Source organism: Pristis pectinata, chromosome 6, assembly GCF_009764475.1.
Source record: "Pristis pectinata isolate sPriPec2 chromosome 6, sPriPec2.1.pri, whole genome shotgun sequence".
NCBI lineage: Eukaryota > Metazoa > Chordata > Chondrichthyes > Rhinopristiformes > Pristidae > Pristis > Pristis pectinata.
Genome location: NC_067410.1, coordinates 59,444,130 through 59,460,852, shown reverse-complemented (window position 1 = coordinate 59,460,852; position 16,723 = coordinate 59,444,130). Strand labels below are relative to the sequence as shown.

General features: G+C 44.6%; 1 protein-coding gene across 5 annotated transcripts in view; it reads right to left on the bottom strand.

Moving 5' to 3' along the window:
• Positions 1-16,723, bottom strand: part of LOC127571475 (cilium assembly protein DZIP1L-like) — a 183,021-nt gene that overhangs the window by 69,798 nt on the left and 96,500 nt on the right. For all 5 annotated transcript variants that reach the window (XM_052017870.1, XM_052017872.1, XM_052017871.1 and 2 more), the window contains exons 8-11: positions 8,752-8,892; positions 5,565-5,595; positions 3,911-3,952; positions 2,766-2,899 (exon numbers count right to left, since the gene is read on the bottom strand). In XM_052017870.1, the coding sequence (XP_051873830.1) occupies positions 2,766-2,899; positions 3,911-3,952; positions 5,565-5,595; positions 8,752-8,892 (348 nt within the window). The remainder of the gene's footprint in view (positions 1-2,765; positions 2,900-3,910; positions 3,953-5,564; positions 5,596-8,751; positions 8,893-16,723) is intronic.

The window sequence follows — 16,723 nt, the reverse complement described above, 5'->3', positions numbered from 1 at the left end:
CAAGCCTGCCCCACCATTCAATATGATCATGGCTAATCTCCACTGGCCCCAACTCCTCTTCTGTGCCAGTTCCCCATAATGCTCAATTTTATAATCTTTCAAAAAGTTAGCTCCCTCTACCTTAAATACTTCTAACGATCCAGCCTCCACAACCCTCTAGAGTAGAGAATTCCAGCGATTCACCACCCACTGCAAAAAGAAATCTCTAAGCACCCTAATTTTAAATAACTCCTTGTAACCGCATCCGGTCATTTGAATGTCATTCACTAGTGAAAACATCTCAAATCTACCCTATCCTGTCCCCTCAGGATCTGATATATCTCAATAAGGTCACCCTATTCTTCTAAATTCCAAAGAATACAAATCTAATTTCTTTAGCCACTCATGATAGGACAACCCTCTCATCCCAGGAATTAGCCTGGTAAATCTCCTTTGAACTGCCTCCAATGCTGCTATATCCTTTCTTAGGTAAGGGGACCAAAACTGTGCACACAATTCCAGGTACGGACCTTGTACATTAGCAGACAAATTGACGTTAAGCTGATCCTCACATTCGGGGAGAACAGCCACCAAGAACACAAGTGACACAGAGATTAACGCATTGTGAGGTTGACAGCAGATACGCTTCTTGTGACTGGGAGAGAACCCTCTTCTTCCCGCCCTCCCTGTGAAAGTGGGAGTGAACCCCTCCCCCCACACCACCACCACAAGTCTAGGAATGAATCCTTCTCCACCCCACCCCCTCATGAGACTGAGAGTCAACCTCCCCCACCTTCCTCTGAGGCTGGGAAACAATGGGGAACAAACTCAGCTGTACACAGTTGTCTAGAAACGGCAAAAACAAGTTTTGGCTAATCCCATAATTTAACATATTTCACTACGGCACGGAATGATGTCATTTTGGCTTGTAGGGTTTAATCCGTCTCTCAAAGCAATTCCGTTCTCCTCTAATTTTTCCTGTAACCTATTAGTCATAGGACAATACAGCACAAAAACAGGCCCTTCAATCCAACCATGACCATGCATGCCATTTATCAGCACTTATCTGAAAGCTTCTGTGCCTTGGCAAATTTAAGTGCCTGTCTACGTACTTCTTAAATGTTACGAGAGTCTCTGACTTCACCACTCCTTCAGGCAGTGCGTTCCAGATTGCAATCACCCTCTGGGTGGAAACATTCTTCCTCAGATCCCCTCTGAACCCCTTATCTTAAACCAATGCCCTCTAGATAACTCTGTTATGGGGAAACTGTCTACACCCCTCATAATTCTGTATCTTTCTGTCAGGTTCCCCCTCCAAAGAAAACAAACCCAGCCTATCCTTATAATTGAGATGTTCCATCCCAGGTAACATCCTGGTGAACTTCTTCTACACTCTCTCCGGTGCAATCACACCTTTCCTATAGTGTGGTGACCAGAACCATATTTCAGCTGTGGCCTAACCAATCTTTATATAAAGTTGTATCACAGCCTTCTTGTTCTTATATTCTATGCCCCAGCTAATGAAGCTAAGTGCTGTATATGCCCTATTTACCATCCAATCTACCTGTACTGCCAAGTTCAATGAACCTTGGATTTGTACACCAAGATACCTGAGATTCTCAATACTCTCTAGGATCCTACCAATGATTATGTCTGTCCCAGCCTTATTAGTCCACCCAAAGTGCAACACATCTCAATTATCAGGATTAAATTCCATCTGCCATTGCTCTGCCCATATTATCAACTGATCAATATCATGCTGTAGTCTACGACCTCACGATCACGAACATGACCAATCTTTCTGCCACGTGCCTACTTACTAATCATTAATGTATATAACAAGCACCAATCCCTGTGATACACACTGATGACAGGCTTCCAATCACAAAAACGGTGCTCCGGTTTCCTCCCACATTCCAAAGACGTACAAGTTAGGAAGTTGTGAGCATGCTATGTTGGCGCCGGAAGCGTGGTGACACTTGCGGGCTGCCCCCAGAACTCTACGCAAAAAGATGTATTTCACTGTGTGTTTCAATGTGACTAATAAAGAAATGTTATCTTATCACCATCACCCTCTGCCTCCTATCTCCAAGACAATTTTGGATCCAATTTGCCAACTTGCCTTGGATCCCATAGGATCTAACCTTTTGGACCAGTCTGCCATGCAGGAACTTGTCAAAGGCCTTACCGAAATCCATGTAGACCATTTCAAACGCACTGCCCTCATCAATACTTTTACTTGTCCTTTGAAAAATTCAAATTGTTCAGACAAGATCTCCCCCAAACAAAACTATGTTAGCTATACCCTGCCCTTCCGGGTGTATATACACCCTACATTCCCATCAACTCTCCCCAGATTCTACCACTCACCTGCAAACTAAGGGAAATTTACAGCTGCCAATTAACCTACCAACCCGCACATCTTTGGGATGCGAGAGAAAACGAGAGCAACCAGAGGAAACCCATGCAGTGACAGGGAGAACATGAAAACTCCACACAGACAGCTCCCAAGATTGAACCCTCTGACACTGCGAAAAGTCATAATAAAAGCCAAATATTATTACTGGGAATAAGAGCAGAAATTACTGAAAAACCACAGCAGTTCAGATAGCACCAGTATATCCAACATTTCTGTATAAATTTCAGATTTCCAGCATCTACAGTTTTTTTTATTTTTCTTTATTGTTATTGGGAGGATGTTTATTAACCCAATTTTTGGAATTCCATCCACATGGCTTGCCAGACTAACACCAGGGCAGCTCCCAATGCTAGCACTGATCCTATACCTTTTTAAGACCCATGTTCTCCAACTTCTCCTCCAACGACTCTTCCAGGATGGGGCGAAACTGTTTGATGAACTTTGGATTCTGTCTCAGGGTATCTAGAAGCTGCTGTTTGCGGTCTAATGTGCTCTCCAGATCTGTGGAATAGTCATCAGTAAAATGCAGTCAGCCATAGAACTTGGAGGATGAAAGTGACATACAAAAACATGGGAGAAAGGGGGTGTAGAGGGGGGAAGGGGAGGGGGATAGCTAGAGTGAGGGAACAAGAATGAGAAAGGGTGGGACGGGAGTGAGGGTGGGGAGCGAGGGTGTAAGGGTGAGGGATGGCATGAGGGGGTGAGGGTGAGGGGGTGAGGGTAAGGGGGTGAGGGTAAAAGGGTGGGGAATGGCGTGAGGGTAGGGGGAGCGAGTATGTGAAGATGAGAAAAGGTGAGGGTGAAGGACAAGGGAGGGCAGGTGAGGAAAAGAGAATGTGAGTGAGAGGACAGAGGGGAACACGAGTCAGTGGGGAAGCAAGAGTGAGAGTGGGGGAATGGGTATCAGTGAAGGAATGAGCGAGTGGCGGAAGATGAAAAAAGGAAGTTACAGGGACCAGAAAAGACAGGCTCAACATTTTTATTTAATTTTGCCTGAAATGTGTGTTTTCATTTATACTGTAAAAACCCAGGAGCATGTTTTCCTTTCAATTTCCCACACCATTACATCACCACTCACTTACAGCCCTTCTCTCCTGAAGGCACCAGCTCCAGGGGTGGGGAGTGATGAAATGTGAATAGGGTGGAGTGTGGCTCTAGGGATCTGGGGTGGGAGAGCAGTCCTGGTGGGGGAAGTGGTGTTATGTGTGGCGGGAGTGGTGTTGGGGGTGTGGATTCACCAGCCACTTGCACGATCTGCTGAGCAGCAGTCAGGAGAACATCAGTGACATTCAGGGGGCCTGAAGTGACCTCTCCTTCCCGATGATGGAGCTGTGTCCTCCTGCAGACTGTGTGGTTTAAGAGAGCCACAGGTGAAGAGTTAAATATGACTGTACCAACCTCCTGGTCCCTGCTGAGTGTTACACAGGTATCGATGTTGTGACATCTCTCATGCTATTTGCCCATCCCCCACTCCCAGCACTGACATTGGAAAAATCTTTAGCTGGAACCTACCGTCATCTTTCTCAGATTCTGAATCTTGGCTCATGGCAGCAGCTAGGAAATGAACCACACGTTAGAGAGGTCACGTAGTCCAGGACATTCGCACGCTCTTGTTGACACGCTAAACCACCACAAGCAGAAGCCCTCCCCTCTGAACACAACACTTGATCACCACTCCTCCCAGACCACCAACTCACCCGAAGATCCAAGATGAATCACAAAAAAAGAAACCCATCTGCCCATTAACTGGTTCAGATTTCTGTGGAAGTGCCTGAATGCAAGAATGAGAAAGAACTTTTTCCGCCCAGAGGGTGGTTGCAATCTGGAACACACTGCGTGAGAAGGTGGTGCAGGCAGAGCCTCTCACAATGTTCATTAAGAATCTAGATGAGCACTTGAACTGCCAAGGAATATAACACTATGGTCCAGATGCTGGTAAATGCAATTAGCATTGATGGGTACTTGATGGTCGGCATGGACATGGTGGGCAGAAGGATCTACAAATGCAGATTCTAGAGTCATAGATTCATAGAGAGATACAGCACGGAAACAGGCCCTTCGGCCCACCGAGTCTGTACTGACCATCAACCACCCATTTACACTAATCCGACATCAATCCCAATTTTTTTTTTATTTTCCCCACATTCTCATCAACTCCCCTTAGATTCTCTCACTCACCTCCACACTACGGGCAATTTACAGTGACCAATTAACCTACCAACTCACATGTCTTTTAGGATGTGGACAGAAACTGGAGCACCCAGAGGAAACTCTCATGGTCACAGAGAGAATGTGCAAACTCCACACAGACTGGACCCAAGATCAGGATCGAACCTGGGTCTCTGGTGCTGCAAGGCAGCAGCTCTACTAGCTGCGTACTTTTGCTCTGACACGGAGCTGAGCTTCTGACTACAGATCCACTCCATTACAAAGCCTGCCTACCTCCAGCTCCAATGATCACCAGTCTCCACCTCTGCCTCAACTGAGGTTGGGGTGGAGGCAGATGGTAGTTCAATTTTAAACAGTGTTCAAGAGAGAAGGATAGAGGTAACAGCTAAATTTGGCAGGAGAAGTTAACTGAGCAGTTAATAAAGATGATGGGCTCCTGAGACAGGAGGTTGTGCTAAACCATTATAGTATAATAAGTCAGGCCCAACAGAAGGATGTGATGGCTTTGGAGAAAGGATGAGAGGGATTCTCCAGAATCGACCAGGAATGAGAGATTACTTAAGGAGAAGCTAGAGTTGGTGTAGATCAGAGAAGGTTCACAGGAGAGTGAAGAAGGCTGTTTAAAATCATAGCTTAGATTGAGTAAATAAAAAGAAACTGTCCTTGGTGACTGAAGAACCGACGACCAGAGGGAAGGTTTTAAGTGAATGACAAATGAACCAAAGTTGCCATAAAGAAATGATTCTTTATGCACAGAGTGGTTACAATTTGGGGGTGGAAAATGATTCATTAGTAGCTGTCAAAAGGTGAACTTTATAAATACGTAGAGACACAAGGATGTGGAAAACGATCAGGAGAGTAGGATTAACTGTATTTTTAGAGCCAACACAAATTCAGCAGTCAAAATAGACTCCTGCACTGTCCCATTCTATTCCTGATTCTAGGCACCTTGAATCCTACTCCTTAGGAATCTCTGGAAACACAAATAAATTCTTACCTTGAATAGGTCGAGAGGAAAGATCCTTGATCTGTAATAAAACAATGCAGAATGGTCACAACTAGGAATGTAATTACTGTTTCAGAGTACTAATACTTACTTTGAGATTCCTACAGTTCTTTCCCTGTAAGGAGCTCACAGTCTTGTGGTACAAGTCAGGGTAATGGAGGAGGTGGAGAGCTTTTTATGGAGTGAGTTATGGTCTGAAAGGGTGGTGAAAGTGGTTCAATCCTCCCTCTCAAAGGGAAATAGATAAATTCAGGAAGAGGAAATATTTTAAGTACTAGGGAAAGAAGGGAGGTAGAAATAATTGAATAGCTCCTTTGGAACATTGTCACAAGCACAGTTGAATTAGTAAACTTCTTTTGAGCTGTTTGATTCCAAGTTCTTCCAGTTAAGCCAAGTCAAAGTTCAGCTTTATCCAAACCAGACTTTTCCAGAGCAAGTAAACCATGGGTTAGAGATGGAGTAATGCCCTCTCTCTGCTCTCCCATTAAGTACCCACTAGGCATGGTTGGATGCAGTGTAAAGCTGCTTCCACACAATCCCACCAAACACTTCCAGGGCAGGATTGGAACAGGTTAGATAACTTTGTTACTTTTCTGCACTCAATAACCCCCCTTCTTCTGAAGAGTTTGAACACTATCAGATTTCCCCTTAACCTTCTCTATTTGAAGGTGGAGCATATCACCTTCTCCAATCCTTCCACATGACCTCATCCTGTGACTAATGTTCTAATAAGTCTCCCTTGTAACCAAACAAAAGTATCAATATCCATGCTAAAATGCGCTTCCCAGAAGTGAACTCTATAACCTAACCAAGTGATCTACAAAGGCACATCAACTCCTAGCTTTGCATTCTATTTGCAAAGAATGCCCTATGCTTTTTTTGTTAAGAAATGTCTTCATGGATTTGTGCATGTGACCTCCACAGGTTTCTCACTTCCTCCAACCCTTTAACATTGCACCATTTAACTTATGTTGCTCCTCACCATTCATTTCAAAAGGTATCACATCACTCCATGTTAAATTTCATTCGTCATCTGTTTGCCTCCTTTGTCACTTTGTCTATGTTGCTCCAGTCCATTTGTAAACCCTCCACTATTCACCATATTTTGTAACTTCAAACTTATTCCCTGTCCAGCCAAGTTGAGGTTATCTTGAAAGTGGCTCTGGTCCCAATATCATCCCGGGAAACATCATTATATACTTCTGTCCAAATGACATGAATAAATATTTACTTCAGTATCATTTGGGATCTCTTAGCCAATTTTCTGCCCACACTTTACCACTGTCTTTTCTATAGCATAGACTTCCATTTTGCTAACAAGCCTATTATTGTATTAACTGCCTTTGACCGTATATTTCTCAAAATGTATTCTCTTCTGCAAATCTGTTAATAATCTAGCTAAGATTTAAGCAGTGTTCTATAAAGGCATGCCTACTCCTAGTTTTGCACTCCATACCTTTATTACAGAAGGTTCTGTATGATTTTTTTAAAAAAACATCTTTATGATTTGCTATTAATTCAAAGTTCTTTCCATAATAAAGGCTAGAAAAGCAAAGGAACTCAAAATGCCCAAGGATAAATTCTAGATCAGCAATCATCAACATATTCTGGGTTGTAGTCACAGGACTCGGGATAAATCCAGTTATCAAATGGTTTACTTTCAATTCAATAGCTGCCAGAGCCCAGACTCTGTTCTGCATTTTGCTTGCCCCATTTTAAAGCCAAAGTGGGGTTAATGTTGTTCTCTGGACACCAAGGGGGGGGGGGCATTTCAAGGCGGGAGTAAAGGAAGGCAGGGCAAAGTGGTGGCAAGGAGGACATAGTAAAAACTTTGAAGGGGCATTTTAATCCAATATTTTCAAAGATTTTAAGGAGCTACAAGTTTGGCACTTGCAACCAGGGACCAGAGGGAAGAGCTGGTGAAAATGTGGTCGGGCTAAGGGCAGTGGAAATGGGTGCAATTTCCACATTTCAGCTTGCAAGTTACAGGATCACTTGGAGTGTGGGACTGGCCGATGAGAGAATTCAAACAAAACTTCTAAATCAAGTGGACATGACATTTGAGGAGCATCCAGAATAGTCACCAGTATGGGTATGGTACTTAACTAGAGGATGTAGTTTCCCTTCGAGCAAAATCCTGAGGTGCAAGCAGGAAACAAGGCCACAGACGGGTAATGGTAATGTCGTCTTCATCTTTACAGCCAAGTCACATGCACGGTACAAGTAGATTTGGTGGAAAAACAATAGGTCGTGTGGGAGTAAAAGACAGGAGATCTCACCAAGGATGTTATGGGAGGCACCCAGACTTGGGAGGGAGTGCAGGGGTGCAGTGGAAAGGGGGATATGGGACAAATTGAGTGTGTAGAGAAATGTGAGGGTGGGTAAAGTGAGAAGGGGATTGGGAAACATGTGGTGCTGGAAAGGGTGAAGTGAAATGTGGGGCAGGGAAAGGGGTTGTGGGAGAAGCTGATGGAAAAGGGGGTAAAGGAAATGGGGCAAGGAACGGGGTACCATGGGAAAGAGGTGCTGGGTGGAAGTGGGACATTAGAGGAAATAGGAGGCAGGGATACATGAAAAAGCAATCTTGTTGACTAATGATTCTCTGGAACAGCATCCCACTACCCTTTCTTAATCTAAATTGCACATAATTCAAGTCACACTGACTCTCAACACCCTTTAATGAGGACCAGCAAATCACTCAGTTCTACAAACAATGACTGAAAGTAAAAGTCTACAATCCCTACTTCAGGGTCAGTTGAACCAGGAGCAGCAGAGTGTTGCAGCTCCAGAGACTCGGGCTCAGTCCTGACCTCCGGTGCTGTCTGTGTGGAGTTTGCACATTCGCCCTGTGACTGCACGGGTTTCCACAGGGTGCTCTGGTTTCCTCCCACATCCCAAAGACGTGCAATTTGTTAGGTTAATCGGTCACTGTAAATTGCCCCTAGTTTGTAGGTGAGTGGTGTAATCTGGGGGAGTTGATGGGAATGTAGAGAGAATGGATTAGTGTAAAGGAGTGTTTTATGGTCAGCCCAGACTCAGAGGGCTGAAGGGCTGATTTCCGTGCTGTATGGCTCTGTGACTAAATGTGGTCAGGCTTGCAAATAAGCTTGCAAATGTGTAAATGCTTAAGCCTCCAGGACTGATGAAAAAGGCCAAGCAGATATTGCAAGTGGAGTACCTGATTCTCCTGAGACAAGATGACCGCACTCTGCTCTTTGACCTTTGCAGAGAGTGTATTGATTTGCTTCTGGAAGTACTCTGCCGTTGTCCGCTGGTCTGCTGATAAAGTAGACCTCAGCCTCTCATTCTCAGTCCTCATCTGTGAAGGAAACAATAAACCAACTTCAGAACCTCAATGAATATCTAAACTTCAAAATTCATTTCCACTCAAGACTGCTTCTTCAATGAGATCCGATCACAAAGCAGCTATGAACTTTTCACCTACAACATATTCCCATTTTTCATGGCTGCTCTCTCTCTCATGCAACCCCCCCCCCCCACCCCACCCCCAGCTGCTCAGTCTCTCTCTCTCTCTCTCTCTCTAGGCTGCTCACTCTCCCACTCTCTTTCCGGTTTCTCTCTGCCTGCTCCCCTCATTAGTCACTTGCTAATGGAGGGATAATGGAAATTGGGGACATTCAGAAATGGAGAGATCCGAGGGTTGTTGGAAGTGGATATAACAGATACAGTACAGGAGTAACTTACAGGTAGAGTTAAATACAGTGAGGTCTAAATTATGAATTTCAATGTTATTAAGACAAAGATTTTTACGATGAACCATTCAAAATAGTAATTTGTGTTATGTTTACTTGAACCATGATTAGCTTAGTTTTTTTTATTACTTGTTCAGCAGCTTTAATTATCTCTCATTCCTCTTAACAGTGAGCGAAGCCCCATCCTTCTTAATGCTTCAAAATCAGAACACTCCCTTGTTTCAGGAATCAGCCTCATGAACCTTTGTTGCAATATCCCTAGTTCACGATCCTACTTCCTTGGACCAAACCAAAACTGCACACAGTCAGTTCACCATGGCTTTAGAGAATTTCAATAAGACTTGCTTACTTTTTCTCTTCAATATCCTTAAATGCCATTGGCCTTCCTAATCCCCATTGTATTAAGTACTGAGTTCCATGTGCAAAAATACCCAAGACTTCATGAATGCCAACGTTCCAATGTTCTTCCCAAACATCCTTCCCTCTTCCTATCAAATGGAATACCCTCACAACGTGCTCCACCTTCCATTTTCTCACTGAACCTCCTCATGTTCCTTTGCAGATCTTGTGTCACCTCATAGCTGTGATTCCCACAGTGCTGTGTCGACAGCAAACTTCATCTTTCATCTGTCATTAAAATTAATTAACTAGCCAAGGTCTCGGCTACCTTCCTCCCAAAACTACACTGCCAGATGCCTTCTCAAAGTTTGCTGGAATTGCAACAAATCAGGTTACGATGGCACAGAATGTACTCTGGGTGAGGGACTTCAATGTCCAAGAACTACATGGTTCCCTGAAAGTGGCGTCACAGGTAGACAGGACGCCAAAGGTGGCTTCTGGCATGCTGGCCTTCATCAGTCAGGGCACTGAGTATAGAAGTTGGGATGTTATATTGCAGTTGTACACAACGTCAGTGAGGCCACATTTGGAATATTGTGTTCAGTTTTGGTCACCATACTATAGGAAAGCTGCCATTAAGCTGGAAAGAGTGCAGAGGAGATTGCTGGGACTCAAGGGACTGAGTTATGGAGAGAGGGTGAGCAGGTGGGGACAGTTTTTCAATGAAGTTTAAGAGAATGAGCGGTGATCTCATAGAGGTGTGTAAAATCATGACGGGCATAGATAGGGTCAATGAGCACTCTTCTTCCAAGGGTTGGGGAATCAAGGTGATAAGGGAGAGATTTAATAGGAACCTGAGGGGCAACCTTTTCACTCAGATCAGTATATGGAACGAGATGCCAGAGAAAGTGGTTGAGGCAGGTATATTAACAACATTTAAAAGGCACTTGAACAGGTACATGGATAGGAAATGTTTAGAGGGATATGAGCCAAATGCGGGCGAATGGGACTAGCTTAGATGGGAATCTTGGTCGGCATGGACCTGTTGGGCCGAATAGGCCTGTTTCTGTGCTGTAAGACTCTACATCACTGAGCTGGTCATGTTGGTCACAGTTGTCAGACCAGGTTACAGCAGGTAGTGAATGAAACTTGACCTCATCCTCATCAATCTACCTGTTGCAGATGTGTCAGTCCATGACAGCAGAGGCAGAAGTCCTTAAGGAAGCAAAGTCTCTTCTTCACATTACGGACACCTTCACAGATTTAGAAGAGATCTGACAGGTCAAAAGTTGGTACAGATAAGGTGCCACAGACCATCAACACCACCACAATCTGTAACCTCATAGCCTGGCACATCCCTCACTCCACCATTACTGTCAACCCCAATTCAATGAGGAGTCCAGAAGGCATGCCTGGAACAGTATCAGCTATTCCTAAAAATGAGGTCCAACCTGGTGAAACTATACGTGCGCTAAACAACAAAAACAGCATGCATCCATGGATGGGTGTAAGCAATCGCACAACCAATGAATTAGACCAACGTTCTGCAGTCCTGCCTCATCTAATCCGGGATAGTGGTGGACAATTAAACAGCCAATGGTAGGAGGATACTTCAAGAATATTCCCGCTCTCAGTGATGGTGGGGCCCAGTATGGGAGTGTGAAAGTAAAGGCAGAAACATTCATAGCCCTGTTCTTGTAGATGATCTTTGACAATCAATGCCTGTACCATCACTGAGTCATCCACCATCAACATGTTGGGGGGGTGGGGGGGGGGGGGTGGGGAGGAGCATCCACAACTGATCAGAAGTTCAACCAGACCAACCACACAAATACATGGCTACAGGAGCAAGTCAGTGGCTGGATATCCTGTGGCAAGCGGCTTATCTCCTGACACCCCAAAGGCTTTCCAAGATGCAAGTCATTTGAATGAATGAGTGCAACCCCAACAACACTCAGGAAGCCCAACACCACACAGGTCAAAGCAGCCCGCTCAATCGGCACCCCATCCATTCAATTCCTCCACCATCCACCTACAGTGACTGCAGTGTACACCATCTACAAAATGCCCAGCACATTCCAACAGCACCTCAAAAATTCCGTGGAAGATTCAATTATGAAGTTCATAGAACAATGTTGTCAGGTTTTCCAGGCGATGCCGACATTCTGTTCCTTATTGATGTGTTGCAAGTTCTCACAGTTATTACAATGCAGCGCAGCAGATGCAATCTATGCAGCCAGCTCATAAAGAGTGATTTCACGATACAAGTAAAACTTGCAGCTACATGAGATTCACTTGGCCGATTCCTGGGATGAGAGGTTGCTCTGTCACCAGTGGCTAAACAAATTAGATCAATATTCTTTTCTGTTTAGAGGAACACAGAATGATTTTATTGATTTATAAGATCCTCAGAGGGGCAGGACAGAGGAGTTGTCAAGATGCTTCCATTAGTGGGAGAATCTTGAAGGAGAATTATAGATACAAGATTGGGGTGGGAGGGGGGGTCATTTAAGACTATGGTGCATCAGACCTTCTCTGTGCAGGTGGTAAAGCTCTGGAACTTTTGACCCCAGAGGGTTGTAGAGGCTGGATCTCTGAGGGAAATTAAAGAGGGAGTAGATATTATTTTGAAATATCAGGGAATTGAGAGCAATGGTGAACTGGCACAGAAGAGGAGACAAGGCCTGGGGTAGATCAGCCATGATCATATTGAATGGCAGGGGCTGAGTGGCCTACTCTTGCTCCTAAGGTTATAGTGGGAGTGTTGCTTATGAATCAATGGCAACAGCAATGGTGTGGTGGGGGGGGGGGGGGGGGGGGAGGGAAGTGCCCCCACAGGGCTGGAAGGACCTGATGACTCCCATCTATCAGTGGTCATTTTACCTGTAAGCATCTGCTTTCACCAGGTCCTCTCTTATGCTATTAAAATCAACCTTCCCCCAATTTAGGTTCTCAACTTAAGGACCAACCGTATCCCTTCCCATAACTACTACGAATCTTACAAAATTATGATCTCTGTTCCCTAAGTGATCCAACACCGACACTCCCACCTCCCATCCATTTTCACTTCCTGAGGTAAGATCGAGTACAGCCCTGTCTCTTATAGAACTATCTCTATGTTCCCTTGGACAAACTAAGTGAATTCTGCCCCACCTAAGCCCCTTGCACTGAGTCAATCCCAGTTAAAATCCCCCACCACTATAACCTTATTGCTCTTACACATTTTGCGATTTGCTTACATATCCATTCTTCCAATTCCCACAGGGAGGCCCTATAGCATAACCACAGCAAAGTGATCACCCCTTTCTCATTCCTAAATTCTACACAGATAGCCAACTTCCTCTCCAAGTGCTGCTGTGATGTTCACCCCAATCAGTAATGTGACTCCTGCTCCACTTTAACATCCCCCCCATCACTTCTGAAACTTCTATACCCCAGAACACTGTGCTGCCAGTCCTGCCCTTCCCTCAACCACATTTCCGTGACTGCAATATCATAACTGCTTGTGCGAATCCACACTCTAAGCTCATCTGACTTAACTGTGAGGTGCCTTGTATTAAAGTAAATACCAGCCCTCCCATGCTCCGCAACCTGCCTCTATCTGCTCTGCCCACTGGACTTGCTTAATTTATCCTCTATGTTTGAGTCAATCTCCCGATCAGTGCTAGTAAATGCTGAGTAAACTAGAACTGCCAATATTCAGACCACTAGGGTTTTGGGTGTTGACTTCACTTGGGAAAGTTTTACACAGGAAAAAAAAAGTCCAACTGAAAAATGAAGGGTCAAGTTTCCAAACAGACACTAAGGCAGTCAGAAGCATAGACAAGATTACTCTGTTCCAGGCTAATCCAATTTTCAACACCAACATACAATTTTTGTTTGCACTTGTGTGAATGAATTTCTAGTTCTCTGTCTCTACATGAAAAGATAGACATTAACTTTCACTACTCCCTTTTCACAAACCTGCAACAACTCTCTAACTGCTCTTTTACATGCAGTATCATAGAATCATCCAGCACTTCAAAGTCTGGGAACCATCCATTCTGCCTGGTCAACATCCACTCTCCCCACACCGCCCTGGGCGCCGTCCACTCTCCTCACACCGCCCTAGGCACCACACACTCTCCCCACACTGCCCTGGGCACCATCCACTCTCCCCACACTGCCCTGGGCACTGCGCACTCTCCCCACACCACCCTGGGCACCACGCACTCTCCCCACACCACCCTGGGACCATCCACTCTCCCAATACTGCTCTGGGCATTTTCCACTCACACCACACTGTCCCAGACACCATCCACACTCCACATTGCCTCTGATGCTATCCATTCATTCTAAAACACCTGACACCAAGTGTTACCTGTTTTCTCTACACAATCCTTGTTGCAATGGTTGTCTTCATGGGATATATCACCGGGGTGAGCAAAGTGGCATACATTACAAAAACTGTTCGAGTAGGTTGTTTTGAGGATCATTTTAAAGAGCAGAGAGCACCACACAGTAAGCAATCATCCAGTCAGGCTTTCATCATTTAATTTGATTACTGTTAATCTCTATATCCATATAATCCCCCAGTTCCATATCCCTGAGTACCTTCTCCTGGCTCAAAAATTACCATCCTGTACATTTTTATGAATGCATTTATGATAAAACTCCACATTTACAACAAACTTTGTATAAAGAACTGTTTTCTGATATTGCCCCCTGGAAGTCCAGCTTTAACGGTCCCCTGTTGTTCTGGATTCTATGCAATATCAACCCAATCGCATTCTCCAATCGTCCAAAATACCTGCACATACAGTACACCCGTTTCTGCTGTTTTCAAGGGAATAGAAAATTGGCCTTTGCAAACTGAGCTTGTTTATCCATGTGCAGCACAGCCTCCAAGGCTAGTATTTTTCTTCTTGAGGTGTGGAGCCCAAAACTAAATGCAGTCACCCAGATGTATTACAACCAAAGCTTTCTACAATTGCTGCTCAGCTTGTACCGTGTCTTTCTCCACCTGCTCTCCCCATCACCATAAGGGGTAAAACAACTATCCTACAGCTATTACAAACCAACACTTGTATAAATGCAACATGTCCAACAAAATCTGGGCAATGTTCTGTTTATTAATCCTGTTATCTGCTTGATGCTAACTAACTACTGTACTCACGATCAGGCAAAGGACATCAAGCCAAGTACCAGATAAATTTGCAATGTTTCCAAAGTAGGTGCTCTAAGAATACCAAAAGCATTTGAAACAATGAATGCAAATTAAGTCAGAAGAAAGAAAATTGAAGTTTAACTTTCCAATCACATATTTATATTAATTTGTATGATATCTATCCAAATAAAATGAGTAGAATGAAATTTGCAATGCATGTCTATTTTTTTTCCAAACCAGATGTATTGGAGATTCTGCAATATTGTTATCAATATAGTATGATCAATTCACTCCTTATATACAGCTGTCTTATTGGAGTGGATAATATGAAACCAATTGTCCAAAATCTCAATAGCCTACAATGCTAAAGTAACAGGAAGTTAAGTCAAAAGACACAGGGAAATTAGGAACCACAGACAATGAGGAGAAAGGAAACAAAAAGAGGACAACATTGAGGAAATAAACAGATGAATGCAAACACGCCTTTTGATTTGAACATGCTTCTGGTGCAGATTATAGAAGTCTCAAGAAGACTAGAGCATTCCCTTTCCTTGTACAGTTCCTGCTAATCTTCAGCATCTCTTCCTTTTCAAGTAGTTCTCTTGTTGATGATCATCGACATGATGACCATTTGGTCCATCCAGTCTAGGCCAACTATCAGAGCAATCCCCTTCTCCTAATTTATTTCCCCACAACCCATTCATTCATGCATGACCCTTAGCTCCCCACCAATTCTCCCTCCAGCCTCCCTATATCAGGGACAATTTACAGTGGCCAATTGACCCAACAACCACCATGTCTTTGGGATGTGGGAGAAAACCCACACTGTCTCAGGGAGAACATACAAACCCTGGTCAGACAGCAGCAGAGGTCAGGATTGAACCCAGATCGCTGGAGTTGTGAGACAGCTGTACTACCTTTGCACCAATGTGCCACTTTAGTTCCCTGACACACATCAAAGGCCCTTGTTCCACTATCTACATGCGGCATGTTCCATTCAGTAATAACTGTTGAAGGAAATATCCCCAGCCTCTTCACAGAACATTTTAAAAGTTTTTTTTGCAGGTAAGGACTTATGTTTTTCAGTCCCAGCAGCAGAGAGAAGGAGCCAGCAGTGTTTTGAAAGTTGTTTGCTGGTATAAAAGGGAGGCAGCTCTATTGGAGCAGCCATTTTTGGGAGTGGTCATGTTTGAGCTGTAAGTGCCATGTTTGAGTTTTAGTGAGGTGGTCACACCTGCAGGCAGCAGATAGTTGGGTGACCACCTGGAAAGGTAGAGCGAGCAGTCAGGCAGTGCAGGAGTCCCGTGGCCATTCCCCTCAGCAACAAGTATACCTCTTTGGATACGGCTGGGGGTAGGGGTATGACATCTAGGGAACAGTTCAGCAGCCAGGTCACTGGCACTGTGGTCAACTCTGAGACTCAGCAGGGAAGGGTAAAGTCAGGCAGAGCAACAGTGATAGGAGACTCGATAGCTTGGGAGACAGACAAGAGATTTTTTGGCCACAAAAGAGATGCCAGGACTGTGTGTTGCCTCCCAGGTGCCAGGGTCAAGGATGTCACGGTGTGGCTGCAGAACATTCTCAAGGGGGATGGTGAGCAGCCAGAGGTCCTGGTGCATATTGGTTCCAACAACATAGGTAGAAAGGGGGATCAGGTCTTGCGCGGTGAGTATAGGGAGTTAGGAAAGAGGCTGAAAAGCAGGACCTCGAAGGTAGTAATTTCTGGATTACTCCTGGTGCCACGTGCTTGTCAGAGCAGGAACAGAAAGACAGAACAGATGAATGCGTGGCCGAGAAACTGGTGCAGGAGGCAGGGTTTCAGGTTTTGGATCACTGGAACCTCTTCTGGGGCAGGGGCGACCTGTATAAGAGGGACAGGTTGCACCTTCACTGCAGGGGAACCAATATCCTGGTGAGGAGGTTTGCTGGTGCTACTCAGGGGGGTCTAAACT